We start from the raw sequence: 27,894 nt of genomic DNA, 5'->3' as shown, positions 1-27,894 counted from the left end.
GCTGCAGGGACTTGCTTCCATTCAGCCACAAAAGCATTAGTGAGGTCGGGCACTGGTGTTGGGCCATTAGGCCTGGCTCACAGTCGGCGTTCCAAATCCTCCCAAAGGAGTTGGAAGCACAGAATCGTCTAGAATGTCATTGTATGCTGTAGCGTTAAGATTTCCCTTCACTGGAACTAAGGGGCCTAGCCCAAACCATGAAAAACAGCCCCAGACCATTATTCCTCCTCCACCAAACTTTACAGTTGGCACTATGCATTGGAGCAGGTAGCGTTCTCCTGGCATCCTCCAAACCCAGATTCGACTGCCAGATGGTGAAGCCTGATTCATCACTTCAGAGAACGTGTTTCCACTGCTCCAGAGTCCAGTGGCGGCAAGCTTTACACCACTCCAGCCGACGCTTGGCATTGCGCATGGTGATCTCAGGTTTGTGTGCGGCTGCTCAGTTTCGCATTTCATGAGGCTCCCGATGAACAGTTGTTGTGCTGACGTTGCTTCCAGAGGCAGTATGGAACTCGGTAGTGAGTGTTGCAACGGAGGACAGACGGTTTTTAAGCGCTACGCGCTTCAGCAGTCAGCGGTCCCATTCTGTGAGCTTGTGTGGCCTACCACTTTGCGGCTGAGCCGTTGTTGCTCCTAGACGTTTCCACTTCACAATAACAGTACTTACAGTTGACCGGGGCAGCTCTAGCAGGGCTGAAATTTAACTAACTGACTTGTTGGAAAGGTGGCATCCTATGACGGTGCCATGATGAAAGTCACGGAGCTCTTCATCAAGACCATTCTACTGCCAATCTTTGTCTATGGAGATTGCATGGTTGTGTGCTCGTTTTTATATACCTGACAGCAACGGGTGTGGCTGAAATAGCCGAATCCACTAATTTGAAGGGGTGTCCACATACCTTTGTATATATAGTGTATATACAGGGTCAGTTCCAATACCATATTTACAATGTGCAGGGATACTGGAGTGATAGAGGTAGATACTAGAGGTAGAGGTTTAATACTAATTGTAATTGTAATTATTTTGCACTATAGCCTATTTATTGCCTTACCTCCATAACTTGCTACATTTGCACACACTGTATATATATTTTCTGTTGTATTTTTTGACTTTATGTTTTTTTACCCCATATGTAACTCTGTGTTGTTGTTTTTATCGCACTGCTATGCTTTATCTTGGCCAGGTCGCAGTTGTAAATGAGAACTTGTTCTCAACTGGCTTACCTGGTTAAATAAAGGTTAAATAAAAATAAATAAATAAATAAAATACTGTATGTATAGGGGTAAGGTGACTAGGCATCAGGATATATGATAAACAGAGTAGCAGCAGCATAAATTATGATTGTATGTGAGTGTGTGTGCATGTGTGTAGAGTCAGTATAAATGTGTGTGCATGTTATGTGTGTGTTGGAGTGTCCGTGTGCATGAGTGTGTAGAGTCCTGTGAGTGTGCATAGAGAATAAAGTACAAGGGTCAACTCAGATAGTCTGTGTAGCCATTCTGTTAGCTATTTAGCAGATTTATGGCTTGGGAATAGAAGCTGTTCAGGAGCCTGTTGGTGTCAGACTTGATACACCGGTACCGCTACATGTATATCCGTGCTACTCAAGGTTTCAATAGGAATGGGGTACTTGTCTGGGTAAATACTGAAATACTAGGCCTTCCAAAAAGAGGAAAGAGGACAGCAACATCTATTTGATTATAGAGACTTTCCAAGTCACTGGAGACACCGAACACAGATTCAGCAAAAGCTGGAAACATACAGTACAGTACAGATACAATAGACATTCAGGAAAGCGGTAAAGGTTGTTTAGTCTACTTGCATCCTACTTACCTTAGTACTGAAGAGCTTGGCACCGAACAACGGCCACTTCCTAGCGACGGTCAGGTAGATTCTGACACACTCTGAGGCACTGCAGCCACGCAGGACTGACCACTTAGTGGCCAGATGCTCTGATAGGTCTCTGAGGGGAGTTGAAGAAGAGAATTAGTCTGTCTGTCTGTCTGTCTGTATCGGCATCTTTATCTGGGTATAATGTGTGCACGTGGCCAGTATTGCCCGAGTTGACCCATGCTGCAGTCCTGTTAATAGCGTTTGGGGTAGAAGCCTGTGTCTTACATTATCTGTGTGTGAGGGTAATGCATTACCTGAGCTGGTTGTGCGTGTGGGTGTGTTACCTGAATTGGTCCATGGTGCAGTCCTGTTTGTAGCGTTTGGGGTAGAAGCGCTCCAGGGCCTGTATGAGGATCTGTTGAGTTTTGGGCTGAGGAGCGTTGTAACTAGGGGAGATCTGTTGGGCTTTAGGCTGAGGAGAGGAGCTACTGCTGGGGGAGGAGGAGTGGGCCGGACGGTCCAGGTCACCATGCTCTACCTGGGGAGGGACAAACCTGTAGCATGATGTACTTCAGTACCCATAATGCCCCTCTCCTTACCAAAGCACTACCAACCTGAGCCATGAGAGCAGCCACTTCCAGAGCCAACTCCTTGTTGACAGGGAAGTGTCCCTGGTGGACCTCGTCATTCACCTGGTAGGCCAGCAGGAGGCGCTCACGGTCTGTCTCCCCTTTAGCCTGGGCCCGGAAACACAACCTACACAAAAGACATCACAATGGTCAATGCATGATGTGTGTGGTGCTGAGCGATACTTTATTAGTTTTTTCTATTTGAAAAAATGTCCGTTGGTCTGCACCTCGTCATCCATTTTGGATGTCTTCAGCTCAACAATGAGCACATCAAGTAACTAAAACAAGGTAAAGCCTACCTGCTCTTGTATGTCAGACGGACGATGCGTGTCCCCTCATATTTCCCAGGATGCAGTTCTTTCAGGGCCTGTTCCCACTTGGAGATGACATCACAGATCTGTTGGCAGAGGTGAGAGTTAAAAGATCAATGAGTTAATTGTCTTCTACTTTGGAGCCAGGAGTTTTCCTGACCATGCGACCTGACCAGGCAGACCCATAGAGATAGATACAGGACTCATTATGGATAAAACTCGTTTTAACATGGACATTGCCGTTGAGGGTTTCCACCATTTTAAAGTAGTCAGGTGGGTGGGGATTCCTATGAGTTGGGCACAATCAACCAATGAAGACAATTGACTACTTTACAATGGAGATATCCTCGATGGCGCTGCCCATGCTGTCACAGATGCTATAATGGCGCAGATAAAAAGACGAGTCCTCTATCTATCTCTATGGGCAGACCCTGGTCTCTTGAACATTATTCCCTGTTCCCTGTTGTGATTCCAGTCTACCTCTCTGTTTACTGCCTTATACTTAGTTGCAGGCACTAAAAGGTTAGATTGTGTGGTATTGGAACAATTGCCGCAATGCATGTGCAGGTGTATAATCATAAGAGTATGTTGGTCCACACTGACCTTGACGCTGGGCTGTAGGCAGTGCTCCAGGTCTTTCCCTGAGGGGTCATCAGTGAAGAGGGCAAAGCCAGACAGGTGTGGTTTCCTCATGCCCACCCTCTGGTTCAGGGTGCTCAGGAACTCGTCTACTGTAGTGGAACCATCAAAGCCTACAACCTAGAGGACGGGACAGGACAGGAGAGTGTCACTTATTCAATGATTGGGTGTAACAGAAAGTGTGTTTATTCATAGTCCATTTTCCATTGGTCTGCACTCTCCATCTTCCTGACTTGGTAGGCGTTTGATTGTTAGTGTGCGATTTGGTTGCGTGTCTGTGTTTAGTGTGTTACCTCGTAGGTGTTGTTCATGAAGTGGACAGGGATGCTGAAGGGTAGTGAATGGTGGTAGGGATTCCTCAGTAGGATGGACATGATCTCCATACGTGACGGTTTGGCCTCTCGCTCCCCGTTCTGTAGGGTACGCTCCACAGACCTCTGACAGTACACTGCATACTTCCCCACCTCACTCCTACAAACACACAGATACACACACACACAGGATCATCAACAATGATCATACTATTCTGTAGTTGGATTATCTTTCACCGTGGGTTATCATTAATCGATTGGTGTGTGTGTGTGTGTGTTCGTGCATCCGTGTTTATACCTGGGGTCTGCATGACGCTGCAGATACTGTCTCAGGTACCACAGGAAGTGTTGCTGAGGCAGAAAGAGAGCCACACACACAGACAACAGCTGCCAGCACTGAGGAGAGGAGAACACACTATTTCACTACAACTCATACAACACTTGAGAGTAAAGCAACCAAGAATAACAGGTAACAAGTGACAGGAATATCTGCTGACCGGAACCAAACTGTGCTAACTCTGATATTGTTCTTATCAGATGGTGCTTTTCGACACATAGTGGATGTGTAACCAGGCCAGCCGTGCTGAGTAGTGGGAAATGGGTACCAGTCTCTAATGTACCTGAGTGAGGGAGTAGTTGTGTGGCGTGCGTCGGTTGGTCTGCTTGATCAACTGACAGTACATCTCGTTCTGGAGCTCTGGGTGCGTCAGGCAAACCTGCAATGCATTCTGGGCCAGGGATGTGTGGTAGTCGATGGAGGGAGACTCCACCAGCACGTTGATGAACAGCTGACAGGACTGAAGAAAGGAAGGGTAAAAGAGGGATAAAGAAGGTTTTACTTGCAGTGATCGTGATACATGTACGTGTTGAGAAACAATAGAATTAAACAAATTTAATTATTTAGCAAACGCTCTTATCCAGAGCGACTTACAGTTAGTGAGTGCATACATTTTTTCATACTGGTCCCCCGTGGGAATCGAACCCACAACCCTGGCGTTGCAAGCGCCATGCTCTACCAACTGAGCTACACGTGACCATAATCAATGTGTTTAAGGGGATCAGTTTAAGCAAGGGGTAGAATCGGTAGACTTGAGCACATAATGAGTAGTTATTTGGGATGTATTTTATGAAGGTTGATTTGTAGATCAGTGGCTCTGTGTAGTCAGACTGCAATATCAATCTAAAACACATGCAATGATACGTTGTGTAATACCACCTTTCTACCAGCAGGTGGAGGCAAATACATACTGTTGTGAGACCACCCACCTCAGGCAGAAAATTTGTAATGAAACATGCAGCAACATGAAGGTGTTTCCTACTTGGAGCCTGATTACAATTCTAGTGAAACCAAGTCAGGATGTAGCCGTCAAACAAGCCGGCCATGTCATGGCTGGAGGGCAACAAGAGAATGTTCACAGTCAGGATCAAGGCACTGTATAAATGAATACTGTGAAAACGATCCCATGAAAGAGCTTTTCACTAACCCAGTCGTGTCAGATCAGGGACTATACTTCAAAGACGGGGGGGGACAGAAGAGAAGGGTGAATGTTCAAAGTATTTGAACAGGAACAGATACTTTAAAGGGTTGTGCGTGAGCTCAATTAATCCATTCCTCTATATATGTAACACCAATCAGACAAAGCAACCCAAAATGTGGGGCCGAGGGAAAGCTCAGTGAAGCATAGAGAGAAGGGGAGGGGTGAGGCGGACTGGGAGGCCGAGTTGAAAAGAGAGGAACAGGATACATCAAGATCAAGGTCCATCCTCTTCCAGATCCACTTCATTACCCCCATCCCTGTCCCACTCCCTTCTCCCACTACTTCCTACATTCACTGGGCTGTCTGTCTGTCACACTCCCATCTCCTACTATTACATCTACCTCTCAACAAGCACAAGGACAAGAAGAATGGTTAGCTTCAATCAGATGAGATAATCACCCCCATTACATATTTTCCATACTTCTAATGAGCTAGAGACCCCTACCGTGAGGCTTTGATCTGTGAGCGGCGGTAGGGTAGAGGGGCATGGAGTGGATCCAAGAGAAGAGAAGGGGGATGCCTCTAACAGACAGACAGAAGGGCTGGGGCCTCAGTCAGAGCAGTAGACATGAATGCAGCCAGGAGAGGAGGAAGAGAGAGGGATTTGAAGAAATACAAAGGAAGAGAAAGTAAAGGGACTAAAAGAAAGGAAGTTCAAGCAAAGGAGAGGATGAGAGAGGGAGAGATGAAGGGACCAACCTTGAAGAGTTTGAGGGCTTCAGTCTGCAGAGCTTCAGAGGGTAGAGTGGTTAGAGGGGAGCGCAGGCCCTCTTTACAGAAACATAGAGCCTCACTCCTCCACAACGCTGAGTCTGAAAGAGAACACAAACACACACACACACACACACACATTTTTGGGTTACAAACTCAAGTGGTGCAACAGCTGACCAGGAACAGCCCTGCTAAAGCCCAGTCATAAACACTGTCTGCAGATTGAAGACTGGATCAAGAGGTTTCAGTCAGTCCTCCTGGTTGAAAATAACATTAAAGAGCTCCTGACTAAATCTGGATCCTTGGCATCTGATACAGATCTTTTAAGGTATTCCTAGTCAACTGTTGTTAGTCAGTAGCCTTCTCATGTGTTATATTTGCATTTTATGATGTCAGACATACAGGCTTATTGATTGGATGACTGACTGATTGATTGATTTGGTGACTGTAGATGTCTTACCTGGGTCTCCCTCTACGTCCAGTAGGTTCCCGACCAACTGCTCGTACTCTGTGCCCACCTTGAACCTGGCACTGCTACCCGCCGCCACCACCAGGTGATACAGCCAGGTGTCCTGGACAAGAACAAATGGGAAATAATGGAGATAGGTTTTGTTTTTGTCATTTAGCAGAAACTCTTATCCAGAGCGACTTACAGGAGCAATTAGGGTTAAGTGCCTTGCTCAAGGGCACATCGACAGATTTTTCACCTAGTCGGCTCGGGGATTAAAACCAGCGACCTTTCGGTTACTGGCACAACACTCTTAACCACTAAGCTACCTGCCGCCCATTTTGGTAAGTGCCAAAATGTGGCTGTGTATTATATTTAAACAATAAGGCCAGAGGGGGAGTGGTATATGGCCAAATATTTTCTTACTTAAAAAAAATGCTGCATTGTTGGTTAAGGGCATGTAAGCATTTCACGGTAAGGTCTACACTGTTGTATTCAGCGCATGTGAGAAATACAATTTGATTTGATTTGTCTGTGGATAGCAATTTACATTTGAGTATTGTGTTTCCTGTTTACAAATATTGTTAGTTGTACTGTACTTCTTTACATAATACTGGCACTTATCTATCTCCATAGGAAGAGGTCATAGGTAAGATTAGGCAATTAGGTTTAAGGTTAGGGTTAGGGTTAGTGTGGAGTTATAAGTACTGTACCTTCTCTTGCTTGGTGCCTATGAGCATGTAGGTGAGGGGGTGTATGGGTAATGTAGTTTTAGAGTGCTTTACCTTCTCTTGCTTGGTGCCTATGAGCAGGTAGGTGGGGCTCTGCTCTCTGGGGTGGACCACTAGGGTACAATGGGACGACAAGAAGCCACGCCCACTGGCCTCGTAGTCCTCGTCCGAGTCACATGACCTGTCCACCTCCTCCACCGCCGCCTCGCGCATCTGCAGCTGGCCTAGGGGGAGCTGAGACGTGAAACACACACACACCAACACACACACACACATTTAGTGAATATATTCACATACGATATAGAGCAGAGCCAACCAAACTGGGGCGACGTCTGATTTGGCCTGCCACGACCACTAGGGGGCCCCTGACCAAAAAATGTATACATTTGGTAGTGCATCAGCAGTGTTCCTCATGTTATGTCAGTCACTGACAGTCAATCAATTAATCCATGTCAGCTAACATTTTATAGATTACTAGGTAAGTTAGTCTAGCCAGCTATCAAAGCCTTGTAGTAATCATGTCCAAATGATTGACCCGGGCACCCAAGGCACGTGCCAAGGGGCCCTGACCTCCAGAGGGCCCCCATTGATTTTGTTAGTCACTCTCACTCAGATATCATTTGAACGTAGCATAAATCATGGCAAAATGTGTAGAAATGCAGGGAATTAGCATTAAAACTGAGAGAGAAAAAAAAACTCCATCCCATGATGAAATATGTGGAATTGCAGGACATTAAAGGTGCTACATGTAACAGTCTTGCTTCCGTCCCTCTCCTCGCCCCTACCTGGGCTTGAACCAGGGACCCTCTGCACACATCGACAACAGTCACCCTCGAAGCACCGTTACCCGTCGCTCCACAAAAGCCGCGGCCCTTGCAGAGCAAGGGAAACAACTATTTCAAGGTCTCAGAGCGAGTGACGTCACCATTTGAAATGCCACTAGCACACACCGCTAACTAGCTAGCTATTTCACACCGGTTACATTCACCCCCCTTTGACCTCCTCCTTTTTCTGCAGCAACCAGTGATCCGGGTCAACAGCATCAATGTAACAGTTTTGCTTCCGTCCCTCTCCTCGCCCCTACCTGGGCTTGAACCAGGGACCCTCTGCACACATCGACAACAGTCACCCTCGAAGCACCGTTACCCGTCGCTCCACAAAAGCCGCGGCCCTTGCAGAGCAAGGGAAACAACTATTTCAAGGTCTCAGAGCGAGTGACGTCACCGATTGAAATGCCACTAGCGCGCACCGCTAACTAGCTAGCCATTTCACACCGGTTACATACACATAGGATTGTTTTGAATGTTTGCATTATAATTTCAGAAAATGTCCATAATATATCTGCAGTAATAGTGGAATCATAGTGTTTCACAGTATTAATTACACGACAGTGTTGTGATTGGCTGTTATATTTGCCTATTGACTTCTCCCGCCGAAGGCGGCTTCTGTGTCAAAATGGGAAAGTTGTTCTGACTTTGTGGCTGTATTATCTAGTGGAAATCTCTGTCATTTCCTGGTTGCTAAAATTCTAAGCTGTTCGCTCAATTTCAGTTTATGTGAAAATACAAGCACTGAATAATGCAGGGAATCAGTGTACCATCTAAATGGCTGTGAAATATATTTTCAACAACAAAAAATATGTATTTTTTCAGCTGTTTGAAGCAGGTGGACCAAAACCGCTTCAAACAGCTGTAAAAACAATATTTTTTGTTTTTGGAAATATATTTCACAGTGATTTAGATGGTACAATGATTCCCTGCACTATTCAGTGTTTGTTTTCTCACAAACTGAAATTGAGCGAACAGCTTAGAATTTTAGCAACCAGGAAATGACAGAGCGATTTTCACTAGATAACACAGCCACAGAGTCAGAACAGCTTTCCCATTTTGACAACAGATGCCGCTCCCACGGGAGAAATCAATAGGCGAATCACAACACTGGCGAGTAAGTAATACTGTGAAACATTATCATTACACTATTAGTGACAGATATATTATGGACATTTTCTGAAATTACATTTTCTGAAATCCTGTGTAACACCTTTAACTTTAAAGCTACAGTTGTTTTTCAAGTTATTAGCTTTATGAACATAGAAACTTGATTGGAGTTTCTATGCTATAATTGTAACAATTTTAATACATCTTTAATACTGGTAATCAGAATGTGTTGTTAGGTGTCAAAATATATGGTTACGATTTGATTAATGTTTGAAGTGTAATTTTATGATTACATTTTAAAAAGCTATTGATTGAAGACCCTAAAAAGCTATTGCTTACCTTTTATTTTTCTAACTAAATATTTAGAAAATATGTATAAATATTTTGCTTTCCCTTTATTGTTTGGCCCGCGGCCCACCAAGCCCAAAAGTTTGAGCACCCCTGATATAGAGACTGGCAACAATGGAGGACACATGAAGGTAAGTTTAGGAGGAGAAAAGGAAGGGAGTACCTTGTCATCCTGGTTCCTGTAGTAATAAAACACCTTGCTGACCAGAGAGCACCACACCAGCTTAGAGTGGCCATGCTTCACCTAGAGGAGAGAGAGAGAGAGAGTGAGAGAAAGAAAGAGAGAAAGAGAGTGAGAGAGAGATGAGAATGTGTAAGGGTAATACATTCAACACCACTGACTGTATAGTATTTTTCTCATTTGAACACCAGGTGGCACTAGAGAGTGGGTGTGTGCGTGGACTTCTGGCTACACGTCATCATGACTCATAATCCCAGCTGTACATCTCTTCATCAGGGTCAAAGGCCAAATATGCAGCGAGCGAGATAGTGAACCAACAGTACATCACTACAGAGCTCTGAGGTGTATAACGTCATAGTGTAGAGATCAAAGCCTCTGTAAAGGAAGAGTAGGGAGAGGGTTCATCTGTCAGTCAGCCGTAACACACACCCCTCTGATGTTAGAAGGTCACCTAGCCCCCTGTATTAACCATAGACAGATACACCTCAGTGGAGAGAGACAGGAGAGAGCCAGAGGGGGATGGAGTGAAAGGGGGGCTATCACTCAAACATTCCATCATCCCCTGACCAGCAAGGGATCCTGACCATAGCCGTGTCCCAACGGGAATTAGCTTTCCAGGAATCTGCCTGAAGTGAATGCCTTCCGGCAAACTGTGAATTACAATCGAAAAAATGGTTAGTTTAAACTTTCCTGACTGTGTCCTAATATGAAACATATTGTTGATATAATAGGTCTCTCTATATTGGGTGAGAATAGCTGTATTGTTCTGTATTGCCTTTGAAACAAGGGTTGTCCTTCCATTAAAACGGTAAATTAAAAGCTTCCATGAAAACTCTCTGTGTGTTTGAGAGGATCGCCTGAGCAAGTCCAGAATCTGTGATCTACAAATCATCCTGCTTACATCCCAATGAACCACTCATTATGTGATCAAGATAAGCAATTCTGTACCTCGCCTTGCTCAAGCCAATCCCCTTAAACATGCTGTCTGTTTCTCATCTCTTAGGCCCCGGCTACAGCACAGTGAAGCATTGACCCCTGACCTTAGTGAGCCAGCCCCTCACGGTGGGTTTGGCTGCGGTGGTCTCCATGGCGACAGGGCTGCTGGCCTGGACCTTGAGGATGTTCTGTAGAACTCTGATCCACTCCTCTAAGATGTTGGGAGAGTCAGCCGTCAGGTAGAACGTCTTCTTCTCCGTTATCAACTGATTAGAACAGGAGAATGAGAAAATATGAGAGAAATGCATTAACGAGTGTGAAAGCATGCCTGTGAAAGCATGCCTGTGAAAGTGTGCCTGTGCAGGCAGGTAGGTAGGCACAGACACATACACGTAAGCAAGCACACACACACACAGGCACACAAATAAAATTTTACATTTGACATTTTAGTCATTTAGCAGACGCTCTTATCCAGAGCGACTTACAGTTAGTGAGTGCATACATTTTCATATTTTCAAATCAAATGTTATTTGTCACATGCTTCATAAACAACAGGTGTGGACTAACAGTGAAATGCATGTTTTTAACTTACGGGCCCTTCCCAGCAATGCAGAGAGAAAGAAAATAGAGAAATAATAAAAAGTAAAACCCGTAATAATAAATACACTATATATATGGGGTACCAGTACCGAGTCGATGTGCAGGGGTACGAGGTAATTGAGGTAAATATGTACATATAACTAGGAATAAAGTGACAGATAGTAAACAGTAGCAGCAGCATATGTGATGAGTCAAAGTTAGTGCAAAAAGGGTCAGTGCAGATAGTCCGGGTAGCTATTTGGTTAACTACACTGCTCAAAAAAATAAAGGGAACACTTAAACAACACAATGTCACTCCAAGTCAATCACACTTCTGTGAAATCAAACTGTCCACTTAGGAAGCAACACTGATTGACAATACATTTCACATGCTGTTGTGCAAATGGAATAGACAACAGGTGGAAATTATAGGCAATTAGCAAGACACCCCCAATAAAGGACTGGTTTTGCAGGTGGTGACCACAGACCACTTCTCAGTTCTTATGCTTCCTGGCTGATGTTTTGGTCACTTTTGAATGCTGGCGGTGCTTTCACTCAAGTGGTAGCATGAGACAGAATCTACAACCCACACAAGTGGCTCAGGTAGTGCAGCTCATCCAGGATGGCACATCAATGCGAGCTGTGGCAAGAAGGTTTGCTGTGTCTGTCAGCGTAGTGTCCAGAGCATGGAGGCACTACCAGGAGACAGGCCAGTACATCAGGAGACGTGGAGGAGGCCGTAGGAGGGCAACAACCCAGCAGCAGGACTGCTACCTCCGCCTTTGTGCAAGGAGGAGCAGGAGGAGCACTGCCAGAGCCCTGCAAAATGACCTCCAGCAGGCCACAAATGTGCATGTGTCTGCTCAAACGGTCAGAAACAGACTCCATGAGGGTGGTATGAGGGCCCGACGTCCACAGGTGGGGGTTGTGCTTACAGCCCAACACCGTGCAGGACGTTTGGCATTTGCCAGAAAACACCAAGATTGGCAAATTCGCCACTGGCGCCCTGTGCTCTTCACAGATGAAAGCTGGTTCACACTGAGCACATGTGACAGACGTGACAGGGTCTGGAGACGCCGTGGAGAACGTTCTGCTGCCTGCAACATCCTCCAGCATGACCGGTTTGGCGGTGGGTCAGTCATGGTGTGGGGTGGCATTTCTTTGGGGGGCCGCACAGCCCTCCATGTGCTCGCCAGAGGTAGCCTGACTGCCATTAGGTACCGAGATGAGATCCTCAGACCCCTTGTGAGACCATATGCTGGTGCGGTTGGCCCTGGGTTCCTCCTAATGCAAGACAATGCTAGACCTCATGTGGCTGGAGTGTGTCAGCAGATCCTGCAAGAGGAAGGCATTGATGCTATGGACTGGCCCACCCGTTCCCCAGACCTGAATCCAATTGAGCACATCTGGGACATCATGTCTCGCTCCATCCACCAACGCCACGTTGCACCACAGACTGTCCAGGAGTTGGCGGATGCTTTAGTCCAGGTCTGGGAGGAGATCCCTCAGGAGACCATCCGCCACCTCATCAGGAGCATGCCCAGGCGTTGTAGGGAGGTCATACAGGCACGTGGAGGCCACACACACTACTGAGCCTCATTTTGACTTGTTTTAAGGACATTACATCAAAGTTGGATCAGCCTGTAGTGTGGTTTTCCACTTTAATTTTGAGGGTGACTCCAAATCCAGACCTCCATGGGTTGATACATTTGATTTCCATTGATCATTTTTGTGTGATTTTGTTGTCAGCACATTCAACTATGTAAAGAAAAAAGTATTTAATAAGATTATTTCATTCATTCAGATCTAGGATGTGTTATTTTAGTGTTCCCTTTATTTTTTTGAGCAGTGTATTTAACTAAACATTTTGCATTCTTATGGCTTGGGAGTAGAATCTGTTTAGGGTCCTGTTGGTTCCAGAATTGGTGCATCGGTACTGCTTTCCAAGAGAACAGTATATGACTTGGGTGGCTGGAGTCTTTGACCATTTTTAGGGCCTTCCTCTGACACCGCCTGTTATAGAGGTCCTGGATGGCAGGGAGCTTGGCCCCAGTGATGTACTGGGCTGTCCGCACTACCCTCTGTAGCGCCTTGAGGTCGGATGCCAAGCAGTTGCCATACCAAGCGGTGATGAAGCCAGTCAATATGCTCTCAATGGTGCAGCTGTATAACTTTTTGAGGATCTGAGGGCCCATGCCAAATATTTTCACCCTCCTGAGTGGGAAGAGGCATTGTCGTGCCCTCTTCACAACTGTGTTGGTGTGTTTGGACCATGATAGATCCTTAGTGATGTGGACACCAAGGAACTTGAAGCTCTCAACCCACTCCACTACAGCCCTGTCGATGTGAATGGGGGCGTGCTCGGCCCTCCATTTCCTGTAGTCCACGATCAGCTCATTTGTCTTGCTAAGGGAGAGGTTGTTTCCCTGGCACCACATTGCCAGATCTCTCACCTCCTCCCTATAGGCTGTCTCATTGTAGTTTGTGATCAGGCCTACTACCGTTGTGTCATCTGCAAACTTAATGATGGTGTTGGAGTTGTGCACGGCCACGCAGTCATGGGTGAACAGGGAGTACAGGAGGGGACTAAGCACGCACACCTGAGGGGCCCCCATGTTGAGAGTCAGCGTGGCGGATGGGAAAGGGCAGTATGGAGAGCAATAGAGATTGCATCATCTGTGGATCTGAATTGGAGTGGGTCCAGGGTGTCTAGGATGATGATGTTGATGTGATCCATGATCAGCCTTTCAAAGCATTTCATGGCTGCAGATGTGAGTGCTCCGCAGCGATAGTCATTTAGACAGGTTAACTTGGCATTCTTGGGCACAGGGACTATGATGGTCTGCTTGAAATATGTAGGTATTACAGACTTGGTCAGGGAGAGGTTGAAAATGTGTGTGAAGACACTTGCCAGCTGGTCAGTGCATGCTCTGAGAATGCATCCTTATCCGGCCTTGTGAATGTTAACCTGTTTAAAGGTCTTAATCACATCGGCTGTGGAGAGCGTGATCATACAATCGTCCGGAACAGTTGGTGCTGTCACGCATGATTCATTGTTGCTTGCCTCAAAGCGAACATGGAAGACATTGCGCTCGTCTGGTAGGCTCGCGTCACTGGACAGCTCGCGGCTGGGATTTCCTTTGTAATCTGTGATAGTTTGCGAGCCCTGCCACATCCGACGAGCGTCAGCGCCGGTGTAGTAGGATTCGATCTTAGTCCTTTATTGACACTCTGCCTTTGATGGTTCGTCGGAAGGCATAGTGGGATATCTTAAAAGCGTCCGGGTTAGTGTACGGCTCCTTGAAAGCGGCAGCTCTAGCTTTTAGCTCAGTGCAGATGTTGCCTGTAATCCATGGCTTCTGGTTGGGATATGTACTGTACATATGGTCACTGTGGGGATGACATCATTGATGCACTTATTAATGAAGCCGGTGACTGATGTGGTAAACTCCTCATTTCCATCGAATGAGTCCCGGAACACATTCCAGTCTGTGCTAGCGAAACAGTCCTGTAGCTTAGCATCCGCTTCATCGAACCACTCCGTATTGAATGCGTGACTGGTACTTCCTGTTTGAGATTTGCTTGTAAGCCGGAATCAGGAGGATAGAGTTATGGTCAGATTTGCCAAATGGAGGGCGAGGGAGAGCTTTGTATGCCTCTCTGTGTGTGGAGTAAAGGTGATCTAGAGTTTTTTCACCTCTAATTGCACAGGTGACATGCTGGTAGAAATTAGGTAAGACGGATTTCAGTTTTCCTGCATTAAAATCACCGGCCACTAGGAGCTCCGCCTCTGGATGAGGATTTTCTTGTTTGTTTATGGCCCTATACAGCTTGTTGAGTGCGGTCTTAGAGCCAGCATCAGTTTGTGGTGGTAAATAGACAGCTATGAAAAATATTGGTAAATACTATGGTCTACAGTTTATCATGAGGTATTTTAACTCAGGTGAGCAGAACCTTGAGACTTCCTTAATATTAGAGATTGGGCACCAGCTGTTGTTAACAAAGGGACCCACACCACCCCCTTTGAGCTTACCCAACGCTGCCATTCTGTCCTGCCGATGCATAGTAAAAAACAGCTAGAATATTATCCATGTCCTTGTTCAGCTAAGTTTCCGAGAAACATAGGATATTACAGTTCTTCAGGTCCCGTTGATAGGATAGTCTCGAACGGAGCTCGTCCAGTTTATTCTCCAGTGATTGTACATTTGCCAATAGAACAGATGGTAGAGGGGGTTTATTTACTCTCCGTAGTTTCATCAGTGTGCCCACACATCGGCCTCTATATCACCATCTCTTTCTCTTCCGAGTGTCGGGGATCAGGGCTTGTTCCGTGGTGAGCAGTATGTCCTGCGCCACTGACTCAGTGAAGTAGAAATCTTCAGACAAATCTAGGTTAGTGATTGCTGTTCTGATGTCCAGAAGCTCTTTTCGGTCATTGGAAATGACGGCGAAAACATTATGTACAAAAATTAATGTGTTTCTACTCCAGTGTTGTATCTACAGATTAATGTGTTTCTGTTCCAAGTTAACATCAGTGCAAAAAAACACACAACCAGAATTGGTCAGGAGCTCGTAAAACGGCCGCTATACATTCCAGCACCATTTTCACACGGATGCATGCCCCGCACACACACATGCACACACACACACACACACACACACACACACACACACATGCACGCACACACACACAGACCCACAGACACACACACATACACACACACACACACACACACACACTCTAAGTGGTCAGCGATACAGTAGCATCACCAGGTCAGTAAAGATAAGGATCAGCTTTAGAACACAACATTTCATTCCCTGCAAGGCTATAGCTGATGATGTTAAGCCCGTCTGCGTGCTGCACTTTCTCTTTGACCCAGTTTGGTACTGGTGGTAGGTTAGGGTGTGTGCGTGTGTACAGGTATTCTAGGGAACCAGAACCAAATGTTGGTTTTCAGTCCCTCTTCACTATCACTCACCTGGAAGGTCTGTGCTCCTTCTCCACGGGCGATCCTGCAGGAAGAGTTCAGCTCCATCTGACCCTGAGGCTTCCGTATAACGTCGCTCTGAAAGACCATGACAAAGACCATAGGAGTTGGCAATACAGCTCAAACAGATCTGGGACCAAGCTAGAGCAATCTTGTAGAACTAATTCTGTCAGAAAAACAGATGGTGATAAAGCAGATAGTGATGACGTGTGGAGACTCACAGGAGACTTGTAGTAGAGTATCTCTCCGTTCCTCAGGATGAACCAGCGTCTCTTCCAGGCCTTCACCTGACTGCCCATCTTCAGCAGGTACCCTGACTTCTCCAGCATCTCCTGTATGGGGACATACAGTATTGTTGTATTGTATCGTTCTGTTCGTGCGGTATGGTTTGGTATCATTTTGTTTAATTTTGCACTGTATCGTATCGTACTGTAAATGGTCACTCACAGGCTCTCGCAGGCTCTCACAGGAGTATGAGGATGTTCTCTGGACTTTGTGTTCCGGCTCAGAGTAGTCAGAGTCCAGGGAGTAGGCATCAGGTGGGATGGCATAGTCACTCTCAGAGCTGATGGATGACATGGACACACCTGGAAAGGTCAAAGGTCAGAGGTCAACAAACTGACAGACAGGTGACTCAGGTGACGGACAGCTGATGGACTTATTGTCAAACACTAGACCAGTGTCTCTCAACTGGTCCTCCAGATGTCACTGTATGGTCCCTTAGATGGTTAGCTAGCCTGGCACTAATTTAGTTAGTTCTCAAGTACTAGTTTACATGTAAGCAGGCCTCCATAGAGAAGAACCATAGCTTGTTGGTCCCTGGTACAGTACAAAAAAGTTCAGAAACACTGATGTAGACCCTGTAACTACACTATATAGACAAAAGATTGTGGACAACCCTTCAAATTAGGGGATTCGGCTATTTCAGCCACACCTGTCAACAGGTGTTTAAAACCGAGCACACAGCCATGCAATCTCCATAGACAAACATTGGCAGTAAAATGGCTTTACTGAAGCTAAAGTCAACTGTAAGTGCTGTTATTGTGAAGTGGAAACGTCTAGGAGCAACAACGGCTCAGCCACGAAGTGGTAGGGCACACAAGCTCACAGAACGGGACCGCCGAGTGCTGAAGTGCGTAGCCCGTAAAAATCGTCTGTCCTCGGTTGCAACACTCACTACCAAGTTCCAAACTGCCTCTGAAAGCAACGTCAGCACAAGAACTGTTAGTCGGGAGCTTCATGAAATGGGTTTCCATGGCCGAGCAGCTGCACACAAGCCTAAGATCACCATGCGCAATGCCAAGCGTCGGCTGGAGTGGTGTAAAGCTCGCCGCCATTGGACTCTGGAGCAGTGGAAACACATTCTCTGGAGTGATGAATCACGCTTCACCATCTGGCAGTCCGACGGACGAATCTGGATTTGGCGGATGCCAGGACAGCACTACCTTCCCCAACGCATAGTGCCAACTGTAAAGTTTGGTGGAGGAGGAATAATGGACTGGGGCTGTTTTTCATGGTTCGGGCTAGGCCCCTTAGTTCCAGTGAAGGGAAATCTTTAATGCTACACCATACAATTACATTCTAGACGATCCTGTGCTTCCAACTTTGTGGCAACAGTTTGGGGAAGGCCCTTTCCTGTTTCAGCAAGTCTCCGCAGTAATGTTCCAACATCTAGTGGAAAGCCTTCCCAGAAGAGTGGAGGCTGTTATAGCAACAAAGGGGGGACCAACTCCATATTAATGCCCATGATTTTGGAATGAGATGTTTGATGAGCCGGTGTCCACATACTTTTGGTCATGTAGTGTATGTTCCTTCTTGTGTCAGGGACCAACAACCTATAGTTATTCCTCGTTGGAAGACCGCTTACATGAAAATAAGCACCGGAGAACAGACTAAATCAGTGTCAGCTAACTATATGAGGGATAGCAACGCTGATGTAGCAATGCTCACCCCTCTTGACGGCGCGGGGGCTCCCAGGGGTGCTTCCCTTCCTGTCTGTGCCCAGGGTGGAGGTCCTGAGGCTGGCCAGAGAGCCACTGTCATCCTCCGAACCAGAGTCATCATCAGGCAGGGGCACACTGCTGATCTGAGTGGCTTTCTGCAGACACACACAGGAGAGACTTTTAGATATTCCTCAGCACATACCACAGTCCATAGGGAGTTGATATGTTATTGTCAGTTTGTCACAGTTCGAGCTACTGTAGAGTATGGTACTTACCCCTTTCAGTGTGGTATACACGGGTACACTGATGTTCTTGTAAATCAGGTGAGTGAATGGTCCTGCGGCGGGGTAGTGCGGTAAGCTGGACCCTGCAGAAAACAGGGTTTCTGTCCTTACACATCTCTTTAAAGAGCTCATAAAAGCTTCCCAGATCGCTCCTGCACAGGTGTTATTTAGCCCCCTCAGGTGATAGGATGTTACATCAAAAGGAGCACTGACAGATCCCATACTGTAACCCAAACAGACACAGAGAGTCTTTTCCAACATCAGCAGGGTAACTCACCTCGCCCAAGACCTCTGGCTCCTGCGGTCGCCTCTGATACTCTCATCCCTGACTTGGCTACAGCATAGATACGGCTCTCCTGTAGAGCACATAGATCAATGTGCAAGCATGAGTGTGTTTGTGTTTTACAGATGCAGTGAAATATATTGGCACTTTACAATGGAGTACTAATTGAGCTCTCTCTCTCTCTCTTTATAAAATGGGTTGAATGACTATTTTTACCCTGAAACTTACCACAGGTGAGATAGATTACTGAAAGAATTATGAAAATGTAAGTCACTCCGGATAAGAGTGTCTGCTAAATGACTAAAATGTAAACATGTTAAATATATATTACATATTACTAGTTACATTTAACAAAAGTAACACATTACTTTACAATATCACTTTGTGTGGAAAGTAACGCGTTATGTTATTATTATATTACTTTCCATTACTTTCATGAAAAAAAGATACGCTACTTTCTAACTCAGGTTTGATCACTAGAGTCTCCTTTCATCTGTGGCGCTGCTTTTCTGTGCTAGTCTACAAGTGCTGCGCTATATTTATGGGCTGCTTAATTAGCCAAATATACTGTAAGCCAAACATCTGTACAGATTTCCTATCTTTTCATTCAAAATCTTTCTCTCGAGCTGCTAGTTCTGGTTATAGACCACACACTTGCCACACAGACACGATCCATGGCAAAGATCAGAGGTGCGTCCTCTATACATTTATATGGACAGCAGCTGTCATTACATTTCTCTGAACAGCCTTTCTCCGCTCGCTCGAGAACTAAATGAGGAAACAAGTCGAGATCGGATCATGGAAACACGCGCCCGGTATAGATATTATTCTAAAAGTAACACACGCGTTGTTTGACAAAGTAACTGTAATAATATGACCAAATTTGAAAAAGTAGCACGTTACTTTACTCTGTTACTCCAAAAAGTAATCTGATTACGTAACACGTAACTTTTGTAACGCGTTACCCTCAACACTGGTCTTACCCAGGAGGGAAAGCGGTGCAGAGGAGGGGTGGGGGGTTTCAGGACATCCGGGTCCAGCAGTTCCAGCTCCTCAGCCAACCCAATAAACAACACTTGTTCCTGGGGAGGACCTTCTACCCCGGCCCCCTCTACCACCCCCTCCATACTGTCAGGCAGCCCATCATCTATATCTGTCTCCTCCAGGACATGACTGCAGGTGGAAGGGGACACATAGCTCTACAGGGTGCAGAAGAACAAATACTTCAATTGCAACTACATCAAGTGAGTGAGGTCAGGTCCCCTTTTTTGATTGTTACGTGACAGACTGTTGACTTCATGCACCCTCTCACTGTTTTTGTACAACAGGATAGAGTTGAGCATGCTCCCTCCCTTTACCTGGATGCTGGAGGCAATCATGGTGTTTATGGGGACATTGAGGTGGTGCAGCCGGTCCAGACCTCCAGGCTGGGGCTGGCTGTAGTGTTTCTTCACCAGCTGGATGCTGTCGCGGGGGGTCAGGGGCGTCCGCACCTGTTAGTTCACAAATAAAGATGACATGATTGATTGAAATTTGATTGATTGATTGATGTGGTTCAAGTTCAACGAAGTTTATTAACTGATTACATCCCAGAGCGGCCATCACAAATAGGCACAGTCAAACAGTGCAGGGATTCTTGAAGGTTGGGACAATCCTTTCTTTTTATAGTAAAAAAAAAGATTTTGTTACATCATTTGAGCTTAGAAATTACATTTAGGGCAATTCTATAAGGGGAAAGATTTGTTTTTAGAATTTTCCAAAATATTTTCAAAATGTTTCATTTCCATGTTGGCTCTATGCCTGGAAATGCCCTTGTCCGAAGCAAAGGATCCCAACTCAGCAAAAAAGTGTTTAAAGTTCTAAAAACTGGCATTAATGAATATGAACTGAAAAAAAGGTCTTATGTAGTTTCTTGCAATAGCCCTTTCTAACTTTAAATAATATTTTTCTCAAAAACGTGATTCCCAAAAAAATTGTCAGGAGATTTGATCAACTCCTTCAGATTTGTCTAAAATCCTACATTAATCAGGAATGAGCAGGGTTAGCTACACCATAAGGACCAATTGTTCATGTCCTCAATACATGTCGTGCAACAAGATCACTCATGGTCTGTAAAGATCTCTACTTTTGATAGATTCATACTAAAAATATTGTCAACTCCAGCTCCCTGATAGATTAAGATAAAATGAGAATTTTGGTTCAAATATGTTTCTTTTAATTAGGTTTTAGTCATAAAGCAACTGAGGAAAATCTAAATTGATACTTTGTATACCACTTGAATGAAGAAGAAAAATGAAATTTTTGTTGACTCTGTAAAATATAAACTGTGTCAGGTTTTTGTCTAACCTCAACTGTCAGATTGCGGAAAGATCAGATAGAATGGTTATGTTTTACTGGCGATTTTAAAATGAATAATTTTCTATATTTTACAAATGCTTATATTGAGTATTTGTTGTCAACTCCGTCATTGACTTGTCAACACCCTCACTGATGGCTAACCCCCTTAAGATATTTTGTATCACTATTCTGCAACATATGCTTAAACTATTGAAGTATTTGCTTTGCAAGATCTAAGGGATAATGTTTGTTTCCCCCCCATCTTTTTATACAACGGGTGGGTCTAATCCTGAATGCTGATTGGTTAAAACTGCATTCCAGCTGGTGTCTATTTCACAAGTTACCACCGGCTAAATCTATGGCGTTGAAATGCCTATTTACTCTGTTCCATCTGACTGCGCAATCCACTGTCTCATCAACCCTGCCAGGAAATGTATAAACTTGATCTCCACTATAAAAAGTATCTAGACATTATCTCCCATTTCTTTTAGAATAGCATTTGGTTTTCAACAGCAGAGATTTGTATAAATCAGACAACTAAAGCCCAACTAATTCCTCGTAAAAACAGATGAGAACGGTCTAAGGTATGTTGTTCATAGCCTGTTTGTGTTATTTCTAAGTTGCACTTGTAATTAGGCTACTGGAAAACAATATTATAACAACGCATTCTCTCTCTCAGATACGCCACTCTCACATATAACGAGGCTACAAAGAATAACCTGGACCCAAGGGAGAGGGGCAGGGAGTTGAAGAGGGGATTCATGTTCGAGCATCCAGGGAACCCACTATGCCCGGTGGCATCACTGGAGAAATATCTATCGAATAGCCCGGAGAACGCCCTTGCATTTTATCTCCACCCAAGGAGAGGAGAGTGTATCTGGGACTCGATCTTGTACACGTCAGAGTCGATGGGCGTGAAATATCTGGCAGCACTTCTACCCAAGATCTGCAGGGCAGCGGGAACAACTACATACACACATCACAGCATCAGGACCACGACAGTCCAGAAACTGGCCAATGCTGGTTTAGAAGCTAGGGAGATTATGTCAGTGAGTGGTCATCGGTGCGTAGGTTCGCTCCATAGCTACTGGCGTCCCTCACTGACAGACAGAAAACGCTGGAGCAACATCCTGGCCGAAAACAAAGAGAACACTTCAGCACCATCAACACCCAAAAGGCTGAAGCAAGGCAGCAGAAGTAGTAGCACTGACTCCTCATCCAAGTGAATGTACAAATAAATGTGACATACAATAAGTAGCTTTAGCTATGTCAGCTGTGGTGGATAACAAAGATAATGTATGGTTTCATTTATTAAAATCAGCTCAAATGAATGTCATGGATTGTCTTTCTTTTGTCTGAACAGTGTCCTGACAAGAGAGCACATTTTCTCTGCCAGGCAAAGTCGCGCATCATAAACTGATTGTTATGGATGTATCCAAATAAATGTCACTAGAAATTAAACAAATGCAAATGCAGCTACTTTGCTGGCTGTTATTCTGGCTGAACTTTTTGACGTAACTGTAAATTAGCCGTAGTTGGCTAGCTAGCAAGCAAGAACGTTGCCAGCCAGTATGGCAATGGAACATTTAGAACGAACGACTGGATCGCGTCTATATTTACAGAACAAAAAGACTGAACGACTGGGTAGCGTCCATAGATACAGAACAAAAAGAACGAACGACTGGGTCGCGTCTCTAGCAACCCTAGATTTGTGTCGGGACTATATCTTGTGGAAGGATGAAATAGTACGAATAAATTAATCAAAATAACGTTTTTAATGGAAAATATGTCAATCATTATTTGAATATGTTGGTAACCAGTTGTATAAAAGTGATAATGCCCTCGAAGCCGGTGTTTGTTGGATATATTGGTATATATATAACAAACCGGCTTCTCAGGCATTATCACTTTAAAAATGTTGATTCAAGTTCTGAATCTAGAAAAACATACCAAAATGCTAACGAAATTAGCCCTGGAGCGTTATACACTGAGTGTTCAAAACATTAGGAACACCTTCTTAATATCGAGTTGCACCCCCTTTTGCCCTCAGAACAGCCTCAATTTGTCGGGGCATGGACTCTACAAGGTGTCGAAAGCATTCCACAGGGATGCTGCCCCATGTTGACTCCAATGCTTCCCACAGTTGTATCAAGTTGGCTGGATGTCCTTTGGGTGGAGGACCATTCCTGATACACACAGAAAACTGTAGAGCGTGAAAAACCCAGCAGCGTTGCAGTTCTTGACACACTCAAACCGGTGTGCCTGGCACCTATTACCATATCCCATTTGTCTTGCCCATTCACCCTCTGAATGGCACACATACACAATCCATGTCTCAATTGTCTCAAGGCTTAAAAATCCTTCTTTAACCCGTCTGCTCCCCTTTATCTACACTGATTGAAGTGGATTTAACAAGTGACATCAATAAGGGATCGTAGCTTTCACCTGGATTCACCTGGCCAGTCTATGTCATGGAAAGAGCAGGTGTTCCTAATGTTTTGGAAACTCAGTGCATAGCACTATTAAACAAAACAAAAATAAGTTTAGGGATTTGTATTACATATTAAGTTAGACTTATTTGTATTACATATCATGTTAGAATTAAACAATTAAGGCCTTTAAATACTTGTTGGACAATAAATGTAAAAATGAAGTGCCTTTTATGGTGTCTGACGGAGAATTAGGAGGTTGTTCCTTTACATGGTGTGATAGCTAATACTTTGGTCTATCAAAATATATACAGTATTTCAAATGTTGCTAATATTAAGAAACATTTGTGGGGAAAAAGTACAGATTGTCCCGTTTTCCAAGAGTCCCTGAGATACAAGAAATGTACGACACAGGTGCACAAATACAAGCAAGGGAAAGAGCACCGTAATGATAGGTGATTAGGGCCACTACTTAGGAATGTAGAATTGAACACACCTTGGGTAGGGTCATGCTGGTCCCAGTTTGGAAGGGTAGGGTCAGGGTCTGGGCGGTGGTCTGGAAGGGGTGGGAGTTAGATGGAGAACGGCAGAGGAGAGGGCTTTTAGGGGTGGATGTGGGGGAAGGGGTGTCAGGGGTACTGGGACCTCCGTGGGTTGTTTCATAGGTGGAGGAAGAGGAGGAGGAGGAAGAGGAGGAGGAGCGGAGACGTTGGGAGCGGAACTTGCTGCTGAGCTCATCCGAGGAGTGGTCTCTGGGAGTAGCGCTACCTAGTGGTTGGTCCTGACCTCCAGTGGTTGGAACAGGACTACCAGGTCCAGCCCCAGTCTCCCTGCCCCTGCTGCCCAGAGAGGGAGTATTTGACAGGGTTACTGTCACAGTGCTGTGGCCTGTTGTGTCTCCTCTGTCCCCTCTGTCACCGCTCCGTTTACAGGGCTGCTCTGCCCTGTCCCCTGGACCTGTCTGTCTTCCCCAGCCTGTCTCCTCCTGGGCAGGCGGGGTCCCAGGACAGCTTGGGGGGTATATGGGGCTGCAGGGTACCTGGTGGGTGTCTGTGGAAGGAGAGGTGGTTGGTCCAGGAGATGAAGGGTTCTCCAGGATAGCTATTGAACAAGAGGGAAAAAGATAGTCAATCTAGAGATACAGCTGCAGCTTTTGGCAATATCACAACATGTACTGTAGAACATAGGCCCACAGCAGGTTACCACTAAGGTGACTAGGCCCTGATACTATCAAAGTAACATAGGGTGTGCTCCAGGGCTCTGTGCTGGGCCCCCTTCTCTTCATAATCTACATACTCCCACTCGGACAGATCCTTCTAGTTATTGCGGTGACAACAGCTTACTAGCAGGTGGCTAGCATCGAAGGCCTCTGGGTGAGGGTGTTTGTCTGTTAAAACAGTGTGGTACTCTCAGAGAGTATTCTGAGTAGATTAACTAAAATTCCCAGGAGTTTTGTACAGTTGTAGTGGAAGGAGGATCACCTTGGAGTTTGTCCTGCAGCATCATAATCTGTTCTGCCTGCTTCAGGTTGGACATCTTCAGCTGCTGGTTCTCAATCTCCATCTGAAAAACAGTACAGAAAGAAGACAACAATAAGTAGAAGTTTTGAGTTAATTGTTCTCATTGTCTTTATCAACTGATCATGAGCTATGTTTGTGTTTCAGTTTAAATAATGCAATCTTTGACCTGGCTGGTCTCTATAGGATATATATGTATTGTACACGATGCCAGTATTGTGATACTACGATACCAGATTTTCCTTGGCAAAAAGAGAAAACACAAAGCAGACTAAACTCTATGGTCCTTTAAAAACCTACTTTATGTAAAATATTGTGTGCTATACAGATGTAGGATCTTAATTTGATTACCCTGTTGCAGTACATTTAAAATGTGTAGTGTATTTGAGGTTTAAAAATACTTCTGAAGTTTGTAATTTCCACTTTGAAATGTCATACTTGATTTTCCCTTACGAAAAATGTATCAACCCCAACAAAAATGTATATTAATTATAATCCACATAATCATTCACATTTCCTGTTGCTGGAGGATTATTTTCCTGCTGTAGCAAACTGGCTCAAATAAATGTCCTACATCTGTAGCTTGCAAAATAAACAAATGTGACACTGAGTGACAACATAAGGCAGTTTTTTCCAACATTAGAACTGTTTTCTTCAGGAAATGAAGTCCAATTCATGTTGTTTCCTTTGTTTCCTTGCTTCATAGTATTGTGATACATACTAGTATCGTGACAATCCTACTGCATACTGTATTTGAACTTAGCTTACCTCTCGTAGCTTAAATGTAACCCAGTCTTTGATTTTAGCAGCCTTCTCCTCAATGATCTTAGCCTCCTGGGCTCTGACTAAGATCTATAGGCCAAGAAAACAGGGTTTAGGGTTAGTCAGGGGTTCATCATAACCCACATATTATGAACATAAATTGACATTTATATTCCTTATCTATAGTTGCTTCCCAAATGGCACCATATTCCCTATATAGTGCACTGCTTTTGACCAGGGGCCATAGAGCTCTGGTCAAAAGTAGTGCACTATTTAAGGGATAGGAAACCATTTGTGACTCACACTATAACTTCCATACCTGTTTTTCCAGCCGCACCTCTAATCTCTTTATCACAGCATCTTTCTCCTGCACCTGATTGGTCAGCTCCTGGTACCTTCTGTACAACGAGTTCTCTGATTCGCTGGGTTGTATATTTGCAGATTTCAGCTTCTCTTCCATGACATGGACCTGTAATAGATCATTAACTACAGTATGATTACATGCTCATAGACTCACAAGATAGATGGGAATAAATGGGCTCTTTCTCTGACTATCAGTAGAGGAGGAGACAAAAGCTGAGCCTCGATGGTTATCCAGAGCATAGTGCAGAACTTAAAGGAATGAGAGGGAGACAAAGACAGAGACAGAAAGTGAAAGAGAGAGAATGTTCTGAACATCTCTTTTGACTTTTGTAGTGGAGATGAGCCTGACTGTGGGCACACTGTGCTGCAGCTAGTTGAGGCGACTGAAGCTTTTCCAGTAGTTTGAAGTAGCTGAAGCTGTGGTTTCAAAACTCTGCTGTACCTGTTTCTCAGCGCTCTCAGCCCGTTGGTCAGACTCTGTAACCCTCTGCTCCAGCTCCTGCATCTAGGGGACAAAAGGGTTGCCATGGTTACTCCTTCCTATGGTTCAGCTGTGTCAGTATGGGGTTAAGGGGGGTCACGGGAAAATCCTGTGTGTGCGTGTTTGTGTTTGAGAGGTAATTCTGAGCCTCCCCCATCACAATTGCTAGCTCTAGTACTTACACAAACTCAGCAACTCAACTCAGCGACGCTGCCATGCACAGGTTCAGGCAAGACACATCTTGTAATGTAGGCTAGCACACACACACACACACACACACTCTGTTAACTATATAGACCACAAACACACACACGTTGGGGGGTAGGGGAGAGAGGGGAGAGAGGGGAGAGGGGGTAGAGGAGGGAGGAACCTTGGTTTGACAACCTTGTGAGAGCCATTCCTCGAAACCCATTCAACTCAGACATTCCTCTTCACAGCATGTAATCATACTGAACAATAAGACCTTGGACATTATCAGACAAGGTCGTCAGAGGGTTTTCAGGAAAAAACCCTGAACCTAACTTGATCCTATAGTGGAGGGGGGGTCAGACATTGCCTTATACTGAGCTCATCAGAGGGGGCTACGGAGTGTGTGTGTCTGTTTGTTTTTGGTTTTACTATCCTTGTGGGGACCAGAAGTCCTCAAAAGGATCATAAAACAAGGTAAAGGTGGGGACATTTTGCCAGTCCCCACAAGGAAAAGGCTATTTTAGGCTTAGGAGTGAGGTTTAGGGTTACAATTAGGGTTAGGAGTTAGGGGTTAGGTTTAGGGTTTGGAGTTAGGTTAAGGGTTAGGGTTAGGTTTAATGATAGGGGTTAGGGAAAATAGGATTTTGAATAGGAATCAATTGTTTGGTCCCCACAAGGATAGTGCGTGTGTGTGTATGTGTGTGTGTGTGCGCGCATGCGTGCGTGTGTGCATGTGTGTGTGTGACGGGAGGGTCAGAGGAATTATCTGTGGTGAGATCAGATGTTTTTACATTTCTAGAGGACTAGTCCTTCAGCACTGGGGCATGACAAGGTAAACCTAGACCAGAGCGATAGAGCTACACGTCAGTTAAAGCTTAGCTGTGTACACCTCGCAAAGACTGCCTCAACCTCTCTGACATTAATACCATAATAAGGATAAGTTTAGCCCATATAGGTACACTACCGTTCAAAAGTTTGGGGTCACTTAGAAATGTCCTTGTTTTCCATGAAAACATACATGAAATGAGTTTGAATAGGAAATATAGCAAAATGAATAGGAAATGTAGTAATTGACAAGGTTAGAAATAATTATTTTTAATTGAAATAATAATTGTGTCCTTCAAACTTTGCTTTCGTCAAAGAATCCTCCATTTGCAGCAATTACAGCCTTGCAGACCTTTG

At 44.9% G+C, this 27,894-nt stretch overlaps 1 protein-coding gene across 1 annotated transcript in view; it reads right to left on the bottom strand.

Moving 5' to 3' along the window:
• The window catches only part of plekhh1 (pleckstrin homology domain containing, family H (with MyTH4 domain) member 1), a 57,214-nt gene that overhangs the window by 6,233 nt on the left and 23,087 nt on the right, over positions 1 to 27,894 (bottom strand). Inside the window, exons 3-28 of the mRNA XM_084181468.1 lie at positions 26,485 to 26,547; positions 25,999 to 26,148; positions 25,686 to 25,769; positions 24,882 to 24,963; positions 23,897 to 24,501; positions 19,993 to 20,127; positions 19,618 to 19,833; positions 18,629 to 18,707; positions 18,343 to 18,434; positions 18,075 to 18,222; positions 16,572 to 16,711; positions 16,346 to 16,456; positions 16,116 to 16,202; positions 10,662 to 10,823; positions 9,604 to 9,684; positions 7,210 to 7,389; positions 6,437 to 6,548; positions 5,965 to 6,077; positions 4,348 to 4,524; positions 4,026 to 4,123; positions 3,710 to 3,887; positions 3,381 to 3,536; positions 2,766 to 2,863; positions 2,452 to 2,593; positions 2,182 to 2,375; positions 1,838 to 1,967 (exon numbers count right to left, since the gene is read on the bottom strand). Coding sequence (XP_084037594.1) covers positions 1,838 to 1,967; positions 2,182 to 2,375; positions 2,452 to 2,593; positions 2,766 to 2,863; positions 3,381 to 3,536; positions 3,710 to 3,887; positions 4,026 to 4,123; positions 4,348 to 4,524; positions 5,965 to 6,077; positions 6,437 to 6,548; positions 7,210 to 7,389; positions 9,604 to 9,684; positions 10,662 to 10,823; positions 16,116 to 16,202; positions 16,346 to 16,456; positions 16,572 to 16,711; positions 18,075 to 18,222; positions 18,343 to 18,434; positions 18,629 to 18,707; positions 19,618 to 19,833; positions 19,993 to 20,127; positions 23,897 to 24,501; positions 24,882 to 24,963; positions 25,686 to 25,769; positions 25,999 to 26,148; positions 26,485 to 26,547 — 3,813 coding nt within the window. The remainder of the gene's footprint in view (positions 1 to 1,837; positions 1,968 to 2,181; positions 2,376 to 2,451; positions 2,594 to 2,765; positions 2,864 to 3,380; positions 3,537 to 3,709; positions 3,888 to 4,025; positions 4,124 to 4,347; positions 4,525 to 5,964; positions 6,078 to 6,436; positions 6,549 to 7,209; positions 7,390 to 9,603; positions 9,685 to 10,661; positions 10,824 to 16,115; positions 16,203 to 16,345; positions 16,457 to 16,571; positions 16,712 to 18,074; positions 18,223 to 18,342; positions 18,435 to 18,628; positions 18,708 to 19,617; positions 19,834 to 19,992; positions 20,128 to 23,896; positions 24,502 to 24,881; positions 24,964 to 25,685; positions 25,770 to 25,998; positions 26,149 to 26,484; positions 26,548 to 27,894) is intronic.

Source organism: Coregonus lavaretus (assembly GCF_964263955.1).
Source record: "Coregonus lavaretus genome assembly, chromosome: 18".
Taxonomy (NCBI): Eukaryota; Metazoa; Chordata; class Actinopteri; order Salmoniformes; family Salmonidae; genus Coregonus; species Coregonus lavaretus.
Note: the sequence above shows the minus strand (reverse complement) of the source record. Positions and strands in the feature narration are given on the sequence as shown.